General features: G+C 62.0%; 1 protein-coding gene across 9 annotated transcripts in view; it reads left to right on the top strand.

The window, feature by feature from the left end:
• PKD1 (polycystin 1, transient receptor potential channel interacting) overlaps nucleotides 1-17,565 on the top strand; it is a 47,485-nt gene that overhangs the window by 11,304 nt on the left and 18,616 nt on the right. For 6 of the 9 annotated variants that reach the window (XR_009055467.1, XM_057748924.1, XM_057748925.1 and 3 more), the window contains exons 2-15: nucleotides 5,585-5,656; nucleotides 5,777-5,848; nucleotides 5,936-6,105; nucleotides 6,442-7,113; nucleotides 7,215-7,398; nucleotides 8,495-8,715; nucleotides 9,019-9,134; nucleotides 9,540-9,666; nucleotides 10,019-10,266; nucleotides 10,750-11,505; nucleotides 12,351-12,482; nucleotides 12,694-12,869; nucleotides 13,064-13,197; nucleotides 13,817-17,436. Coding sequence is in view for 8 of the 9 variants with exons in the window: in XM_057748924.1 (XP_057604907.1) it covers nucleotides 5,585-5,656; nucleotides 5,777-5,848; nucleotides 5,936-6,105; nucleotides 6,442-7,113; nucleotides 7,215-7,398; nucleotides 8,495-8,715; nucleotides 9,019-9,134; nucleotides 9,540-9,666; nucleotides 10,019-10,266; nucleotides 10,750-11,505; nucleotides 12,351-12,482; nucleotides 12,694-12,869; nucleotides 13,064-13,197; nucleotides 13,817-17,436 (6,700 nt within the window). In the remaining variant the exon portion in view is untranslated. Of the gene's footprint in view, nucleotides 1-5,584; nucleotides 5,657-5,776; nucleotides 5,849-5,935; nucleotides 6,106-6,441; nucleotides 7,114-7,214; nucleotides 7,399-8,494; nucleotides 8,716-9,018; nucleotides 9,135-9,539; nucleotides 9,667-10,018; nucleotides 10,267-10,749; nucleotides 11,506-12,350; nucleotides 12,483-12,693; nucleotides 12,870-13,063; nucleotides 13,198-13,816; nucleotides 17,437-17,565 lie in introns of those variants that run through there. The other 3 variants (XM_057748923.1, XM_057748927.1, XM_057748926.1) reach the window with 3 other exon arrangements.

The following is a 17,565-nucleotide window of genomic DNA, read 5'->3' as shown; positions in this document are numbered from 1 at the left end:
GCCAGCCTCTGCTGCTTCTGCCAGCTCTCTGGGCTCCTTGGACTCCTTTAGACGGCTCCCTGGGCCTGCTGTGTCCTCCCCCACTTTGTAAGACAGGGGGAGCGCGAGTGGGGGGGCAGGGCGTTAGTGACCATGATGATGTCACCTGGGGGTGCAGAGGAAACCTGAGGGGCTGGAGGGGGGTGGGGCTGGCCCACAGCAGCCTTGGCGTTCCCCCAGAACAGTGACGGCAAAAGCAGATGGAGATGACGAAAAGTGGCTGTTCGGGGCTATGAGGCCGGTGAGGACTTCACCAGTGTCCGCCTCCACTGTCCTCCCCTCCCCGCACTCCCCCGAGCTCACACCATTACCCATGGCCTGCCCCTTACGGATGTTCCCAGGCAGCCCTGGCCTGTGGTGGTGCGCCTGGTCTTGTCCTGGTTCTGCCTTCAGGCCTCAGGAGCTTTGCCAGGGAGGGCCTTTCTCTGTACCACGCGCCCTGGCCAGGCCCAGATGAGTCCTGGGGAGGAGGGGCTCGCTGGGGCCGGGAACACGGGTAGCATGTGGCCAGCGCCCATGGTGGGGTGAGGCTGTCTTTGTCAGTCGGTGGGGGAAAGCCTTCTGGGGGCAGCTGGGCCAGGCCGAGCTGGATAGAGGACTTAGCTGGGCCGAGGGTGCCCAGGAGCCATGGGCCGATGAGGCCAGGGATGGTGGTGTCCTGCCAGGGTGGGCACTGGCTGGGACACTGAGGTGGATGCAGCCCCTCCTCCTGCCCTGGTTTTTCTGGCACCACAGATGGCTCCCAGCAGCTGCCACTAATGATGGATTTTCCAGAAAATGGGATATGGAAAAACATTGTAGGGATTTTCCTTCTTTCCTCTACTGCTTGAGGCCCTGGCTGGGGAGCTGCCCCTGGTGCCCCTAGTGAGTGTCTCAGGCCTGCACTCACCCTTGTGTCCCACTGTCCCCCAGGCCCTGTCTCTCTGGATCATCTGACTGCCCAGGGCTGTTGCTTCTGGGCCCCTGCAGCCCGACTTCTCAGAGGCGCAAATTCCACAGCTGTCCTCGCGTCAGTCACAGAGACGCCCCTGCTTGGGTCTAACTCAAGTTTCTCATGGCACAGCTGTCCCCACTTGGGGCATTGTACTTGATGTTGGGTGGAGTCTGGCTGCCCTTCCCTGGTCTCCTGGGCTGCCCCGCCCCACCCCGGGGATGGTGTGGACGCCCCAGCAGCCCAGCTGTGGCCACACATGCTTGTGTGCAGTGGTGGAGGGCTTTGGTCTGTGCTGGAAGACACCATGTGTCTTTTTCTTTCAGAACAGACGTGACTGTCCTACATTGTTTATTGGGTAGGAGTTTTACAGGCGTGCTTCCATGAGCGGTATCCGCGGTGCTAGACAGCGTTGCCCCTTCTTCAGGCTGCACGGTGAGCAGCCCACTGTGCTTTGGTGATCTGCTGGGTGTCAGGATTCCTTCTGCTAGCTTTATGGCCTGGATCAATGAGGATAAACTCAAAGAATTTGTATGTGAAATCTTTGCTAACCATTAAGGATTCAGGGCTCTGTGACTGTGCAATGGCGTCCAGCTCACTCCTCAGCAACAGACTAAAGGTTTTGAGCGAACTTTAGCAGCTTAACACAGTGATGGGAGGGCACCGTGGGCTCTTTAGCCCCGGGTGGCTGCAGCTGCCATGCCACATATAAGTCCCATGTCTGCTGTATCCTGCTGGGCCTGGTCTCCCCGTCTGTGCGCTGGATCGGCTGGCTGGGGGGCCTGTGGAGCCCACTGCACACCCCAGAGGAATGCCGACTGCTGCCTCCCCCCCCACTCTTGGACTTGCTTGTGAGTGCCCAGCTTGGCTTATCCAGTGGCACTGCCAGATGGAAGGGGGAGGCTAGGCTCCATTGTGAGGGGCAGAGGTGACCCTGCCAGAGGGTCCTGTCACTATGTCCCCTGACCTCCAAGGGCATCTGTGGAGGCTCCTGGAGTTCCTGGAACCCATGCTCTGGGCATGGGCTCCCTGTTGCACAGCCCTTGGGGGAAGAGACCTACGTGCGCGCGCACACACGCCTGTATCCAGATGCTCAGTGAGGTTGTCCAGGGCACCGGGCGAGTCGGGCAGGGCTCTGGCCCTGAGCCACTGTCAGTGGACAGTGCGCTTCTTGGAGTGGAGGAGGCCTTGCTGCCCTAACCTCCTCGGTTGGTGTGGCCGCTGGCCCCCCTTGCCCAGTCCCTCGCCATCTGCTCCCCTCTGAAGCCCCCGCCCTAGGTACCCTCGGGCAGCCTGTCTGTGCCCTCTGGCACTGAATTCCTCTTGCTTGAAGAGCAGCATGAGAGTGTGGGAAATGGAGGGGCCTCCCTGCTGTCAGGAGTGGGGTTGTTACTCTGCACCCCTCTGGCGCTTTCTTACCTGAGTTTGAACAGTTGCTGAGGGAGGGACGACTGCATCTTTTTTTCCCCCCAATATTTATTTATTTATTTGGTTGCATTGGCTCTTAGATGCAGCTTGCTGGCTTCTTAGTTGCGTCTCACTGGCTCCTTAGTTGTGGCATGCGAACTCTTAGTTGTGGCCTGCATGTGGGATCTAGTTCCCTGACCAAGAATCGAACCCGGGCCCCCTGCATTGGGAGCGTGGAATCTTAACCACTGCCCCACCAGGGAAGTCCCAGGGGCTGCATCTTGCAGCTGCGTTTCTCCTGCCTCTGTGGCTGAGTGGGGGTGTGAGCCACACCTGCCGACCGGCTCCTGTCCTGTCTCATGGGCGAAGGGAAGGAAGGCTGTGCCTCAGGGCGTGCGTGCGACTGCATTGGTGTGGCATTACTGGGTGGCACCCACACTGCGGTTTTGCGCTTGTTGCCGAGTTAGAGCCTTTGCCAAATCATACCTCCCCACAGCCTGCACAGTTGGGTCCAGTGGTCAAAGCAGTGGTGGGATTGCAGCTCCTCTGGGCTGAAGCCTTCGCCAGCATCTGGTCCCAGCAGGAGCTCCAGCCCCAGCCCTGACCCCGTGGGACCCCTGTCAGGTCTCAGAGGTCCCGTTGCTGGGAGGACCTTGCCCCTGTTCTTCAGCTCTTTTGACTGTGCCTGAGGTTGTAATCACAGGCCCTCTTGAGGAAGCCCCCGATTCAGTGGAGGACTTTGGTCTTGCCCACCTACTGCCCACACCCTCCTGCCTGAGGCCTTAGGGTTTGGAGGCTGCCTGTGGCCTGCTGCCTCCCCAGGCAGCATCAGCTGAGCACATCGTTCCATGTGCTGTCCACGCAGCGCCAAGTCTCCCAGTGGCTGCCCCACTGTGCAGAGGGAGAGGCCGGGCTCCCAGGGGTTAGCTGAGTATGTCCACAGTCCCTCTTCACTCACCCCCTAGGTGGGGGCCAGAGGGGGATGGGAGCCCTTTTGGGCCTAGCTTCCCTCATCAGTCACCTGCAGGCAGGTGGTGCCCCTCCAGAAGTCCCCAAGGTGGCCACCTGACCATGTTGGGAGCCAGGATCACATGAGCAGCTGGACTGAGAACTGGCCCCCAGCCCTTGGCACACAGCCAATATTTGGGTGTAGGGGGCCACGAAGCCCCATGTGGATAGCAGGCCTCCAGGAAGGAGCAGTGATCAGGGGCTGGGATGTGGGTCATTCTCTCTGCTTCATTCCAGAAGTGGTCCTGGACATTGTGAGCCAGGCAGAGGTATTGTACCAGGCATCCCAGCACCACCCCTGGGCTTTGCCTTGGGGTCTGGACTGGCACTCAGGGTCCTGCCTCCCAAGAGGGCCTTGTCTTCACACTAGCCAGTTCTTACTAAGCTTCTGCTGTATGTGGCAGAGCTGGGGAGAGCAGGACCCATTCCAGAGGGTGGCTAATGGAGCTGGGCTTCAGGACACCCCTGAGGCTGCCACAGGAGCTCAGCGGGGCTGTGAAGGCTGGGTGGGTCCCTGGGGGTGGGGGTCTGGACCACGCTGTGCCCTGGGTAAGTTGGGGGAGTCTGAATGTTTTAGGAGTTGAGTTGGCAGGACCTGGAGACGGACAGGCCTGGAGGAGGCATTGGCACACCTTTGGCCTCTGCGTGACTGGGTGGTCCTCAGTGGGAAGAGGCATTCTAGGAACAATCAGAGGGCCAGCCTGACATCTGGAAGGGCAGAGGCTCCAAGGGTGGGAGGCCCAGGCCTTGTCAGTTTGGAGACTATGGTGTGGGGGTGGAGTGGGGGTGGTTCACAGACCTGTGGGAGGCCTGGGGGAGTGGCGACTGGAGGTGTCCACTGAGTCAGGCTGGTCCGGGGTCCCTGTCAGGGAGGTGGACGGGAGGGGCGACTGGCCAGGTGGGAGGTGGAATTGTCGGCTAGAGAGCGTGTCCTCAGAAAGACTCTCTAGGGGCTGGGGTCGTATAGTCACTGGAGCGTAGTCACTGGTGTGTCACCACCACGTTGCCTGCGCTGAGGGTGATGGTAGATAAAAAATGCCATTGTGCTGTTTTCATTGGTGTTTCTCCAGTTGTCATGAGACGATGTTTTTCTGTGTTTCTGTGACATTTCTATTTCTTTCGTTAATCTTGCCTGTTCTCATCTTTGGCTTTTTTTTTTTCCTGAGTAGTTTGCTTTCTTTATGGCTTGTTAGCAGCATATGTGGAAAGGGTATTATGGGCCTTTAATCCATCATCTAAATTGCTAGTGCTCTTCCCAACTTGTAGTGTGTTTTTCTTTTTCTTTTTTTAAACTTTATTTACTTATTTATTTATTTATTGGCTGTGTTGGGTCTTTGTTGCTGCATGTGGGCTTTCTCTAGTTGTGACTCTCGGGCTCTAGAGCGCAGGCTCAGTAGTTGTGGCACACGGGCTTAGTTGCTCCACGGCATGTGGGATCTTTCCGAACCAGGGCTCGAACCCGTGTCCCCTGCATTAGCAGGCGGATTCTTAACCGCTGTGCCACCAGGGAAGCCTTGAGTTTGTTTTCTGATTTTATGATATTTTATGTGGAAGTTGCATGTTTTTATGCAGTTGGATCTTTTGGCTTTTGATGTTTAATTCTGTTCATAGTTTTGTGCTTCGAGGACCTGTGACTCTTCTCCCGTGTCTTGCACTATATTTGGTTCTCTGATATGGTTCTATTGACTTTGAGCGCCTGGGGTTATGGAGATCCAGCTCTAACTCTGATGCCTGGACCCCAGAGGCTTAACACGGGCTGTCACTGCTCTGGGGTCGTCCACCAGAGCCGCCTCCCCGTTTGTCTGGTCTGTGCCCCACTGCGTCTCAGGAACATCCCCCCAAGTCCCAGCAGGTAGCAGCCGGGCCCCTGGTCCTGGAGACCCCTGGGCTGCCTTATGTGTTCTGAACCCTGTGTGGAGGGGTGAAGCCTCCCCTCCATGGTGCCATCCGACCCTGCTGGGCTGGGGGCAGGGGGTGGGAGGGGTCGGAGCAGGGCGTGGGTGGAGTGCTGAGGGGCCCGCTCTCTCCTGCCTCGGATTCCCCAGGTGAGAGTTCATTGAGGTCTTCCACCTCTCGCCCTGAAAAGAGGGAGCTCAGAGGGTGGGAGGCTGCAGCTGGAGAGCATCTAGGGTGGGCCCAGGTGGGCTCTGTGCCCTGCCCTGGGCTCTAGCACTGACCTGCAGCTGCTTTGCTCTCCAGAGACGTCTCCCACAACCTGCTCCGGTCGCTGGATGTCGGGCTCCTGGCGAACCTTTCGGCACTGACGGAGCTGTGAGTGTCCCTTCCGGGGCTGCTGTAGCCGTCCATGCAGCTGGCAGGTGGCAGTTGCCTGTCACCCTTGTGGTTCAGGGGACTCTCGTCAGACCATGTCAAATCCCTCCTTTCTTCCAGGGACATAAGCAACAACAAGATTTCTACATTAGAAGAGGGAATATTTGCTAATTTATTTAATTTAAGTGAAATGTAAGTTTTGTTGGTTTCGGTGGCTGTCAGCGGCTGGGCCCGTGGCCCCCACACCTGCCCTCTGAGCCTGTGCCCCACTTCCTGCAGAAACCTGAGCGGCAACCCGCTGGAGTGTGACTGTGGTCTGGCCTGGCTGCCGCGCTGGGCGGAGGAGCAGCGGGTGCGCATGGTGCGGCCCGAGGCAGCCACGTGCGCTGGGCCTGGCTCCCTGGCCGGCCGGCCCCTCCTTGACAACCCCCTGTTGGACGGCAGCTGTGGTGAGTGGGGCAGGCAGGACACACTTGGTCCCTCCCTGCCGGGCAGTGCAGCCAGGCAGGAACATGGCAGGTTTTCAGGGGTCACCAGCCTAGCGTGGTACATAGGGATCGGGGAACAGCTGCACGAGAGAAAATAATTACAGGGGCTGAGGCAGACAGACCAGGGGAAGAGTCAGGGAGGCCCTGGGCCAGGGGCAGTGTGGGCGGGAGGCAGGGAGACCAGCCTGCATGTGGAGGTGAGTGCCATGCCGCTGTTGGAAGGTTGGAGGTGATGTGATCTAGGGTTTAGAATGGGGTGGGCTGCACCCTCGGGACTAGCCTGCCTGCCCCTTCCAGGTGAGGAGTACGTCGCCTGCGTCCCTGATGACAGCTCGGGTGCTGTGGAGCTGGTGGCCTTCTCAGCTGCCCACGAGGGCCCGCTGGCCCCTGAGGCCTGCAGCGCCTTCTGCTTTGTGGCCGGCCAGGGCCTCGCGGCCCTCTCAGAGCAGGGCTGGTGCCTGTGTGGGGCGGCCCGGCCTCCCAATGCCTCTGCGGCCTGCCTGCCCTCCTGCTCCAGCCCCCTGCTGCCTCCTGCCCCCACCTGCCGGGGGCCCACCCTCCTCCGGAACATCTTCCCTGCCTCCCCTGGGGCTGCCCTGGTGGGGCCCCAAGGACCCCTGGACTCTGGCCAGCCTGCAGCCTTCCACATCACTGCTTCACTGCCAGTCAGCTCCACGCGCTGGGACTTTGGTGATGGTTCCCCTGAGATGGACATCGCTGGCCTGGACGCCACTCACCGCTATGTGCTGCCTGGGCGCTATCCTGTGACAGCCGTGCTGGCCCTGGGGGCTGGCTCTGCTCGGCTGAGGGCGGAGGTGCAGGTGGAGGCGGCTCCCGCAGCCCTGGAGCTCGAGTGTCTGGCCTCCGTGCACAGCAACGAGACCCTGAAGCTCAGTGTCCGAAACCGCGGTGGCTCCGGCCTCGAGGCCGCCTACAGCATCGTGGCCCTGAGCGAGGAGCCAGCCCGAGGTGGGGCCTCCCCGCCCTCAGATCTGAGTTGGGGTGGTTGGGGCCGCCCCTGTCGGGCACACATCCATGCCCCGTCTCTCTGCCTTCTGACCCCCCCCCAGTGGTGCATCCGCTCTGCCCCTCAGACACCGAGATCTTCCCTGGTAATGGGCGCTGCTACCGCCTGGTGGTGGAGAAGGCGGCTTGGCTGCAGGCACAGGAGCAGTGCCGGGCCTGGGCCGGGGCCGCCCTGGCCATGGTGGACAGTCCTGCCGTCCAGCACTTCCTGGTCTCCCGCGTCACCAGGTGCCTGCCCACGTGCCACTGGGCCCTAGAGCGCTGGGGTGGGGATGGAGCCTGAGCACACTGGGGTGTCTGGAGGGGCTGTGTTGTGCCTAGTGGGTGGCCATTTTCATCGGCTCTCTGGACACAGATGTGGATGCAGGGGTGCCCGCTGAGGGAGGTACACCCCTGGTCCTGTGTCCTGCCCCCCACTGTCTCGTGCCGGCCTCTCCTGGCAGGGGCAGGGGCAGGGGAGGCTCTGGTGTGACCTCGAGGACGCGATTCCTCCTACTGCTTGTGCTGCTGCCCTCCCGGGCGGTCACTGCTGCCAAGTGCCGCCCACGCGCACGAGCCTCTCAGACTCTCTGGCTGCCCACGCGGTGGGGAGTGTGCTCTGCAGTGGTCACCATAGGTGGCCCCGCCTGGTCTCTGCTCAGCCCTCAGCACCTGCCATGGCTGGGGCGGGGGGGATGGGGTGGAGGCTGGCCCCCTCCCTCTCCCGGAGTCCCTGTGTAGGAAGGGGCTGATTGGACTGTGGGTCACCCTAGATTTCCCGAGGGGAAATCGAAGCCCAAAGCGACCAAAGCCCTTGCCCAGGGTCACTTGGTTACGAGGCAGTAACGCAGCCCCAGCACCCAACTCTGACCACAGCACCTCACTCCCCTCCTGCTGCCTGTCCCTCTGCCTGACCCTGGCTCAGTGTTTGTCCCTGTCCTTGTATCTGCAAGCCTTGCTTCCAGGAGGGTCTCTGCCCTGGCAGAGCTGTGGGGAGTAGCCTGTTTGGGGGTTGTTATGTGGGTGTCTTGGCCCCCAAATGCCACACCTGGAACTTCCCCTCAGGACACACACAGGTCTACGTGGCCCTTGGCCAAAGGGAGGTGGAGCCCCATGCGGCTCTCAGCCAGGCCCCTGGCCCCATGGGATGGGTGACTGGGTGGGCACTGGCATGGGCCTTGCTTGCCAAGTCATATCTGAGCCTCAGTTTTCCCATTTGGAACGTGGGACGGAGACAGAGCCCGCCTGACAGGCTACTGTGAGGAGGGTGCCCCACAGGGGGCAGAGGGAGGGGTGCCTGTCCTGTGTGCCCCTGAGCGCCCGCCCTCCTGCTGTCTGCCTGCAGGAGCCTGGATGTGTGGATCGGCTTCTCGGCTGTAGAGGGGGCGGAGGTGGGCCCAGCACCGCGGGGTGAGGCCTTCAGCCTGGAGAGCTGCCAGAACTGGCTGCCCGGGGAGCCGCACCCCGCCACGGCTGAGCGCTGTGTGCGGCTCGGGCCCGCCGGCCAGTGCAACACGGACCTGTGCTCAGCACCGCACAGCTATGTCTGTGAGCTGCGGCCCGGAGGTGCGCTGGGGCCCCTGAGGGGCTGGGGAGCACCTGCCGCCCAAAGTACACAGGGTCCCCTGGCCACTCTGGGAGCTCCTCCCATCCTGGCCAGGACCGCTGCCCCTGGCACCCTGGGTTCATTCCTTAGCTGTTCAGTGTTCGTTAGGTGTTTGCAGAGTGTCTGCTGTCCTGAACTGAGCCTGCATTGGACAAAACGGGGAGGGAGCCAGGGGCTCAGTCCCAGGTCTGGCCCCACCCTGGGCCCCCAACACACTCGTCCTTCGCCTGGGATCAGCACCTCATTGCACACTTGCACCCCAGGCCCTGTGTGGGACGCAGAGAACTTCCTCGTGGGAGCACCCAGTGGGGACCTGCAGGGGCCTCTGAGCCCCCTGACGCAGCAGGAGGCCCTCTCAGACCCCCGGAAGCCCGTTGAGGTAGGCTGGCCCTCCAGGCTTCTTGCCCTGGCTGCTGTGGGTCCCTTTAAAAAACAAGAAGCCTTTTTCTGAGCCATGTTAACGTCCCGTGTCCAGTAGAGACGGTACAGAGAGGAGCAGCACCCAGGCCCAGCATCGGGAGAGCCCTGAACGCTTTAAGCCTTTTCTCTCGGTTCTTGGGGATTTTTTAGAAAGGAAGGTGGAATTCCTGTTGCTCACAGAAGGTTTTGACATGATTTTTTCTCCTGAGTGACATTGTCTCCCACTGTGTGAAATGAGGCCAGTGGCAGCCTCTTGAAGGCCCATCTGGTGGCTCTTTCCCTCTGACCTGGTGGATGTTTGGGCATCAGGGTGAAGCCAGGCTGAGGACTGGGGTTGATGGAGCTGGGTCCCCTGCCCTACCAGGTGATGGCGTTTCCTGGCCTGAGCCTGAGCCGTGAAGCCTTCCTCACCACTGCTGAGTTCGGGACCCAGGAGCTCAGCTTGCCCTCCCAGCTGAGGCTGCAGGTGTACCGGGCCACACAAGGAGCAGGTGGGTCTCCATCCTGGCAGTGGGACTTTGGGGGGCTCGAGCGGCCTCTCTGCACTGTTGTGTCTGCTGGTCCCTTGCCCACTGGACTGGTCCCCAGCCACTGGTCTCAAGGTGGACAGAGTAGGGTCCACAGGGATGCCAACTCATGCTGGGGATACCAGGGATGGGTTTGGTGGGGAAATTACAGGGGCTGGGGACTTACCGGTGTCAGTCAGCTGGCCTGGTGTCAGGAGGGTTAGAGGACTGATGGTGGGGTCCAGGGACACTACCTGGCAAGATCTCATGTTGTAGCAGGGTGTCCATATGATCTGTTAGCTAATTGGGGCTCCTGATACACCTCCTTTCCTTACAGGAGCCCCAGGAAACAACAGCGAGCCTGAGAGTAGGTTCCTGGAAAACAGGACTGAGCCCACCCCCACGTGCACACCAGAAGGACACCTGTGCCCCAGATCCAACATCTGCCTGCCTCTGGATGCCCCCTGCCACCTTCGGGCCTGTGCCAATGGATCCACATCAGGGCTGGGGCTCCCTGGGGCCTCCTATGATTTATGGAAAGAGTTCCTCTTCTCTGTGCCTGCAGGTCCCCCCGCCCAGTACTCGGTGTGTGTCACTGGCCTAGGTGCCTTGTGCCTTCCCATCAAACACAGACAAAATGCAAATTCTTCTGCACAGCCCTTCAGTTCCCCACCCACAGCCCCTCCCCCACCTTGGCAATGCCCTCATCCTCTGCCAACATGAGAAGCTCCTGCCCCAGGGCCTTTGCACTTGCCATTTAAGGAGGACTCTCTTCCCCTCTCTGGGCATGGCTGGCTAGTGTCCCTCAGAGGTTCCTCCCCTCTCTGGGGAAGCCCCACCCCTGTCTTCATCCTCTCTGCCCTGTGTGTTCCATCTGTCCCTGCCTTGAGTGCCTTGGAGGCCCCTGTGAAGCCTGATGGTGTGTGAGTAGCTGAGGAGTGTTGAAACCCCTGTGAGGGGTGACTCTGGGGTACCCCAGGGTGGGGGGGTAACCTGCTGGAGCCACCAGCCCAGTGGCCCCTGACCCACTGTGAGGACCTGATATAGGCCCACCTTCCTCTCCTGTAGGTCACCTTCCACAGCCAGGACAGCCCCCTGCTCCCTGGTGACCTCATCAGCTTGCAGCACGATGCCGGACCAGGTGCCCTCCTGCGCTGCCCACCGGCACTCGGCCGCCCTGGCTCCGAGGCCCCATACTTCTCCACCAATGTCTCGGCCTGGCTGGCCCACCTGCCTGCCCAGCTGGAGGCGGCCCCGACCGGCCCTGCCTGCGCCCTACGCCTGCTTGCTGCCACAGAGCAGCTCACCCCTCTGCTGGGCCTGAGCCCCAACCCAGGGCTCCAGCGGCCGGGGCGCTATGAAGTCAGGGCCATGGTGGGCAACAGCGTGTCCAGGCACAGCCTGTCCTGCAGCTTCAATGTGCTCTCCCCAGTGACTGGGCTTCGGACCATCTACCCAGCCCCGTACGACGGCCGCTTTTACGTGCCCACCAACGGCTCGGCCTTGGTGCTCCAGGTGGATTCCGGCGCCAATGCCACAGCCACGGCACGCTGGCCTGGGGGCAACGTCAGCGCGCCCTTCGAGGCCACCTGCCCCGCGACTGTGGCTGCCTTAGTGCCCGGCTGTGCCCATGAGGCCAACAGCACCCTGTTCTCAGTGCTGGCACTGCCCGGGCTCCGTGAAGGGGAGCACGAGGTGGAGGTTGTGGTGGAGAATGGTGTGGGCTGGGCCAACCTCAGCCTGCAGGTGAAGGCAGAGGAGCCCATCCGCGGTCTCCGCGCCACGCCCAGCCCCGAGGCCCGCGTGCTGCAGGGCGTCCTGGTGGTGAGTGTGGGCCCCGCCCCACCCTGCCCCGAGGAGGTGCTCGTGCAGAGGGCTGCCTCTCCCCAGTGAGGAGGGCACTTGGCTGCCAGGGCTCATTGTCAGTTCTGGGCAGGTCCTGTCAGGTGGCTCCTCAGACGGTTCATTAATTCCTGAGTTACTGGAAAGTCACCTCTGAGACAGTTGCTCTGAAAATACTTCTTTCTGCTCTCACATTTCCTGCACAAATTGTCGCGCTCTTCACCGACCTCTGACCTCGCTGATCCTGGGTGCATTTTCAGGGCCCTGCTCTGTTTCCACTTGGCTAAAGTGAATGCTTTTTGAAGTTGGGGTCTGATGCCACTGGGCCACTCTCAGTGCCACTCCGGGAGAGGCTGTCCCTGTCCTGGGGGTACCCACCCTTGTCAAGGCCACCAGTTCTGCAGCCTTTGCACAGAGGCTGTTGGGCCGTTGTGTCCCCTGGCTTCCCTGTTCACACCTCTTCTGTTCAGACTCAGATAAACATCCAGAACCATGGAGGCCCATTGAGACTCATGTGCCTTCCCAAGTGGTGCTGTTCTTTCCAGCTAAGGGGCTGGGGCGGGAGCCTGGGATGGGTGTGTGCACAGACTGAGATGGGTTGGCTTCTTGTCACGGGTGCTGGGTTTACTTTACAGAGGAGGAAACTGAGGTACAGAGAGGTCAGGACATAACCAAGCCCCGGCTCTGTATGGCCGTCTTAGCCGAGAGGGGAGCCCCATAGGGAGCTGTGTCCAGGCGGATAGACATGGGCTGAGGGCAGGGTTGGTTCTCCAAAGACCCTGGGCTGGGGCAGGGTCGTGACCAGCTGGCGCTGTGCCCTTCCGCAGAGGTACAGCCCCGTGGTGGAGGCTGGCTCAGACGTGGTCTTCTGCTGGACCATCGATGACAAGCAGTCCCTGACCTTCCACAATGTGGTCTTCAATGTCATCTACCAGAGTGCCGCCGTCTTCAAGCTCTCGGTGGGTGGTGGGTGGTGGGCGTGGGCACAGGGTGGGAGGCTGGGGGGAGGGGGCACGGGAGCTAGGCCGGGCTGTCCGCTGCTCACCTGTGCCTCTGTTCTGCTTTGCTCCCGAGGACCCCGTGGAGCCTGTGGGTGAATGCGGGGAGGGTGTCTGTCCACGCTGCCTTGTGGCTGTCTGGCAGCCTGCTCACTGCCGCCTGTCCCCACAGCTGACGGCCTCCAACCATGTGAGCAATGTCACCGTGAACTACAACGTCACTGTGGAGCGGATGCACAGGATGCGGGGCCTGCGGGTGTCTGCGGTGCCGCCCGTGCTGCCCCCCAATGCCACATTGGCGCTGGCAGCCAGTGTGCTGGTGGACTCGGCCGTGGAGGTGGCCTTTCTGTGAGTGCGCTGGGGCCCCAGCCCCCACCTCCTCACCTGTCAGGACAAGCTGGGTGCATAGGACCTTGGGAGGGGCTGGGGGGCTACAGCAGGGCGGGTGGTACCCTGGAAAGAGGTACAAGGAAAGCAGCTGTGGCCGGACCCTCCCACCCATTCCCCCAAGTCTGCTCACCATCTGCTCGCTGCCCTGGCAGGTGGACCTTCGGGGATGGGGAACAGGTGATCGGCCAGTTCAAGCCTCCATACAACGAGTCCTTCCAGGTCCCAGACTCCACAGTGGCCCAGGTGTTGGTGGAGCACAATACCACACACACCTACACGGTCCCAGGTAAGAGGCGGGCCTGCCGCCCTGCCAGACTCCAGCTTCGCGAGCCCTGCCCTGGGGAACAGCCCCTCCCTGGGGGACAGCCCCCCTTGGTCCTTACTCCTGGGGTCCAGCCTGGGCTGATGGCCCAGGGCCCTCACTAGGGTGAAGAAGGAATGTCTGAGGGTGAGGGGTGGACTAGGCCTCTGAGACCTATGATTCGAGTCTGCCAGCCAGAAACTGGACCCTCCTATCCCCTCCTGGCTCCTCCTCTGAGCCTTTTTTGGGGGAGAAGGGAGGTTCCTTTTGGTCATTTTTAAAATTCCAGAAGCCTCACGCACACAAATGCAGAGTGAGCAGTGGTGCCCCTGCGATCGCAGCCCTGCACCTGCATCTGCCTGTCACCCTAGGGCACTCGTACCTGGGGCTGGTCACTCTTCTTCTGCCTCAGCCCTGCGTCTCACCCTGTGTTACGAGTACTCAGGCCTGAGTCCAAGGGCGTTCTCTGCTCACATTCTGACTGGTGCCCTGCTTTGCCACCCACCCCCAGGCCCCCGCACACAGCATGGGGTTAGGAGGGGTTTTGCTGAGTAGGTGATGGTGGTGGCCTCGGCCCTGTCCCCACTCCGAGCCTGTCTGCCAGGTGAATACAACCTGACCCTGCTCGTGTCCAATGCCTTCGAGAACCTGACGCAGCAAGTGCCTGTGAGTGTGCGCACTACCCTGCCCGCCATAGCTGTGGCTGTGGGCAGCCAGGTCCTGGTAGTTGGCTGGCCTGTCACCTTCTTCCCGCACCCGCTTCCCTCACCTGGGGGTGTCCTGTACACATGGGACTTCGGGGATGGCTCCCCAGCTGTAACACAGCCCCAGCCAGAGCTCAACCACACATTCGCCTCGAGGGGTGCGTACCACATCCGACTGGAGGTCAATAACACAGTGAGCAGCACGGTGGCGGGTCTCAGTGTCCGTGTCTTCGAGGAGCTCCGTGGCCTGACCGTGAGCCTGAGCCCAACCGTGGAGCAGGGCGCACCTATTGTGGTCAGTGCCGCCCTGGATTCAGGCGACAACGTCACGTGGACTTTTGACATGGGGGATGGCACGGTGCTCACGGGCCCTGAGGCCACGGTGGAGCACGTGTACCTGAGGGCGCAGAACTGCACAGTGACTGTGGGCGCATCCAGCCCTGCTGGCCACCTGGCCCAGAGCCTGCCCGTACAGGTCTTCGTCCTAGAGGTGCTGTGGATCGACCCTGGAGCCTGCATCCCCACCCAGCCCCAAGCCCGGCTCACGGCCCACGTCACTGGGGACCCTACCCACTACGTCTTCGACTGGACCTTTGGGGACGGCTCGTCCAACACGACCGTGCGGGGGGATCCGACGGTGACACACAACTTCACACACAGCGGCACGTTCCCCCTGGCACTGGTGCTGTCGAGCCGAACCAACAAGGCACATTACTTCAGCAGCGTTTGCGTGGAGCCCGAGGTGGGCAATGTCACCTTGCGGCCCGAGAGGCAATTCGTGCGGCTTGGGGACATGGCCCGACTGGGCACCCGCACATGGCCCCCATTTCCCTACCGCTACACCTGGGACTTTGGCACTGAGGATGCCGCCACCTGCATCGGGGGCCCTGAGGCCACATTTACCTACCGGGACTCGGGTTCCTACCTGGTGACAGTCACTGTGTCCAACAACATCTCTGCCGCCAATGACTCTGCGCTCGTGGAGGTGCAGGAGCCCGTGGATCTCACAGGCATCGTGGTCAACGGCTCCCACGTGCTGGAGCTGCAGCGGCCGTACCTGTTCTCTGTTGTGGGACGTGGGCACCCCGCCACCTACCTGTGGGAGCTGGGGGATGGTGGGCGGCTCCAGGGCCCCACTGTCACCCATGCCTACAGCAGCACAGGCTGCTTCCCCGTCAGGGTGTCCGGCTGGAATGAGGTGAGCCGTGGGGAGGCCCGGCTGAATGTCACGGTGCAGCGGCGCGTGCAGGGGCTCAGTGTCAATGCCAGCCGCACGGTGGTGCCCCTGAACGGCAGCGTGAGCTTCAGTACCTTGCTGGAGGTGGGTAGTGATGTGCGCTACTCCTGGGTCCTGTGTGATCGCTGCACGCCCATCCCCGGGGGCCCCACCATCTCCTACACCTTCCGCTCTGTTGGCACCTTCAACATCATCGTCACTGCCGAGAACGAGGTGGGCGCTGCCCAGGACAGCATCTTCATCTATGTCCTGCAGCACATCGAAGGGCTGCAGGTAGTGGGCGGTGGCGGCGGCTGCTGCTTCCCCACCAACCGCACGCTGCAGCTGCAGGCCGCAGTCAGGGACGGCACCAACATCTCCTACAGCTGGGCTGCTCAGCGGTACGGCGGCCCGGCCCTGGCTGGCAGTGGCAAAGCCTTCTCGCTCACCGTGCTCGAGGCCGGCACCTACCACGTCCAGCTGCGGGCCACCAACATGCTGGGCAGCGCCTCGGCCAACCGCACCGTGGACTTTGTGGAGCCTGTAGGGGGGCTGGCTGCTGCCGCCTCCCCAAACCCGGTTGCTGTCAACGCAAGTGTCACCTTCCATGCTGAGCTGGCTGGTGGCAGCGGCGTCACCTATACCTGGTCCCTGGAGGAAGGGCTGAGCTGGGAGACCCCAGAGCCATCTACCACCCATGCCTTTCCCAGCCCTGGCCTGCAGCTGGTCACAGTCACGGCCAAGAATCAGCTGGGCTCAGCTAACACCAGTGTTGAAGTGGCTGTGCAGGTGCCCGTGAGTGGCCTCAGCATCAGGGCCGGTGAACTGGACTGCAGCTTTGTGGTGGCCGGTTCCACCGTGACCTTCTGGGGGCAGCTGGCCTTGGGCACCAACGTGAGCTGGTGCTGGGCCGTGCCAGGTGGCAGCAGGCATGGCCAGCACATCACCGTAGTCCTCCCAGACACCGGCACCTTCTCCGTTCAGCTCAACGCCTCCAACGCGGTCAGCTGGGTCGTGGCCACACACAACCTCACGGTGGAGGAGCCCATCGTGGGCCTGGTGCTGTGGGCCAGCAGGAAGGTGGTGGAGCCCGGGCAGCTGGTCCACTTTCAGATACTTCTGGCCGCCGGCTCGGCCATCAGCTTCCACCTGCAGGTCAGCGGAGCTGGCCTTGAGGCGCTCCCTGGGCCCCACTTCTCTCGCAGCTTCCCGCGGGTTGGGGACTACATGGTGAGCATCCAGGCTGAAAACCACGTGAGCCGGGCTCAGGTGCAGGTTCGTGTCTTAGTGCTGGAGGCCGTGGGTGGGCTCCAGGTGCCCAACTGCTGTGAGCCGGCCATCGCCACGGGCACCGAGAGGAACTTCACGGCCCGGGTGCAGCGGGGCTCCCGCGTCGCCTACGCGTGGTACTTCTCACTGCAGAAGGTCCAGGGGGACTCACTGGTTATCCTGTCAGGTCGCGATGTCACCTATACCCCTGTGGCCGCGGGGCTGCTGGAGATCCACGTGCGAGCCTTCAACGAGCTGGGCGGCGTGAACCGCACGCTCGTGGTTGAGGTACAGGACGTCATTCAGCACGTGGCTCTGCGCAGCGGCCGCTGCTTTACCAACCGCTCGGCCCGCTTTGAGGCTGCCACGAGCCCCAGCCCCCGGCGCGTGGCCTATCACTGGGACTTTGGGGACGGGGCCCTGGCAGAGGACACGGATGTGCCCTGGGTGGCTCATTCCTATCTGCAGCCTGGGGACTACCATGTGGAGGTGAATGCCTCCAATCTGGTGAGCTTCTTTGTGGCACAGGCCACGGTCACCGTCCACGTGCTGGCCTGCAGGGAGCCTGAGGTGGATGTGGCCCTGCCCCCGCAGGTGCTCATGCGGCGCTCTCAGCGCAACTACCTGGAGGCCCACGTCGACCTGCGCGATTGCATCACGTACCAGACTGAGTACCGCTGGGAGGTGTATCGTGTCAGCAGCTGCCAGCGGCCTGGGCGCATGGCCCAGGTGACCCTGCCTGGTGTGGATGTGAGCCGGCCCCAGCTGGTGGTGCCACGGCTGGCGCTGCCCGTGGGCCAGTATTGTTTTGTGTTTGTGGTGTCGTTTGGGGACACACCGCTGGCACGGAGCATCCAGGCCAACGTGACAGTGGCCCCTGAGCGCCTGGTGCCCATCGTCGAGGGCGGCTCCTACCGCGTGTGGTCAGACTCTCAGGACCTGGTGCTGGATGGGAGCAAGTCCTACGACCCCAACCTGGAGGACGGTGACCAGACGCCGCTCAGCTTCCACTGGGCCTGTGTGGCCTCGACGCAGGTCAGACATATGGCGGGGCAGCCGTCCTCCTGGTGCCCCTTAGGTCATTTGTGTGAATGAGCCTGGCAGGCTCTGGGGTCCACCTGATGTCTAAGTGCCTGGTGGGCTCGATCCCAGCAGGGGGAGGGG

The sequence above is a fragment of the Hippopotamus amphibius genome, chromosome 9 (genome assembly GCF_030028045.1).
Source record: "Hippopotamus amphibius kiboko isolate mHipAmp2 chromosome 9, mHipAmp2.hap2, whole genome shotgun sequence".
NCBI classification, from domain to species: domain Eukaryota; kingdom Metazoa; phylum Chordata; class Mammalia; order Artiodactyla; family Hippopotamidae; genus Hippopotamus; species Hippopotamus amphibius.
This window is presented reverse-complemented; position numbering and strand designations above follow the sequence as displayed.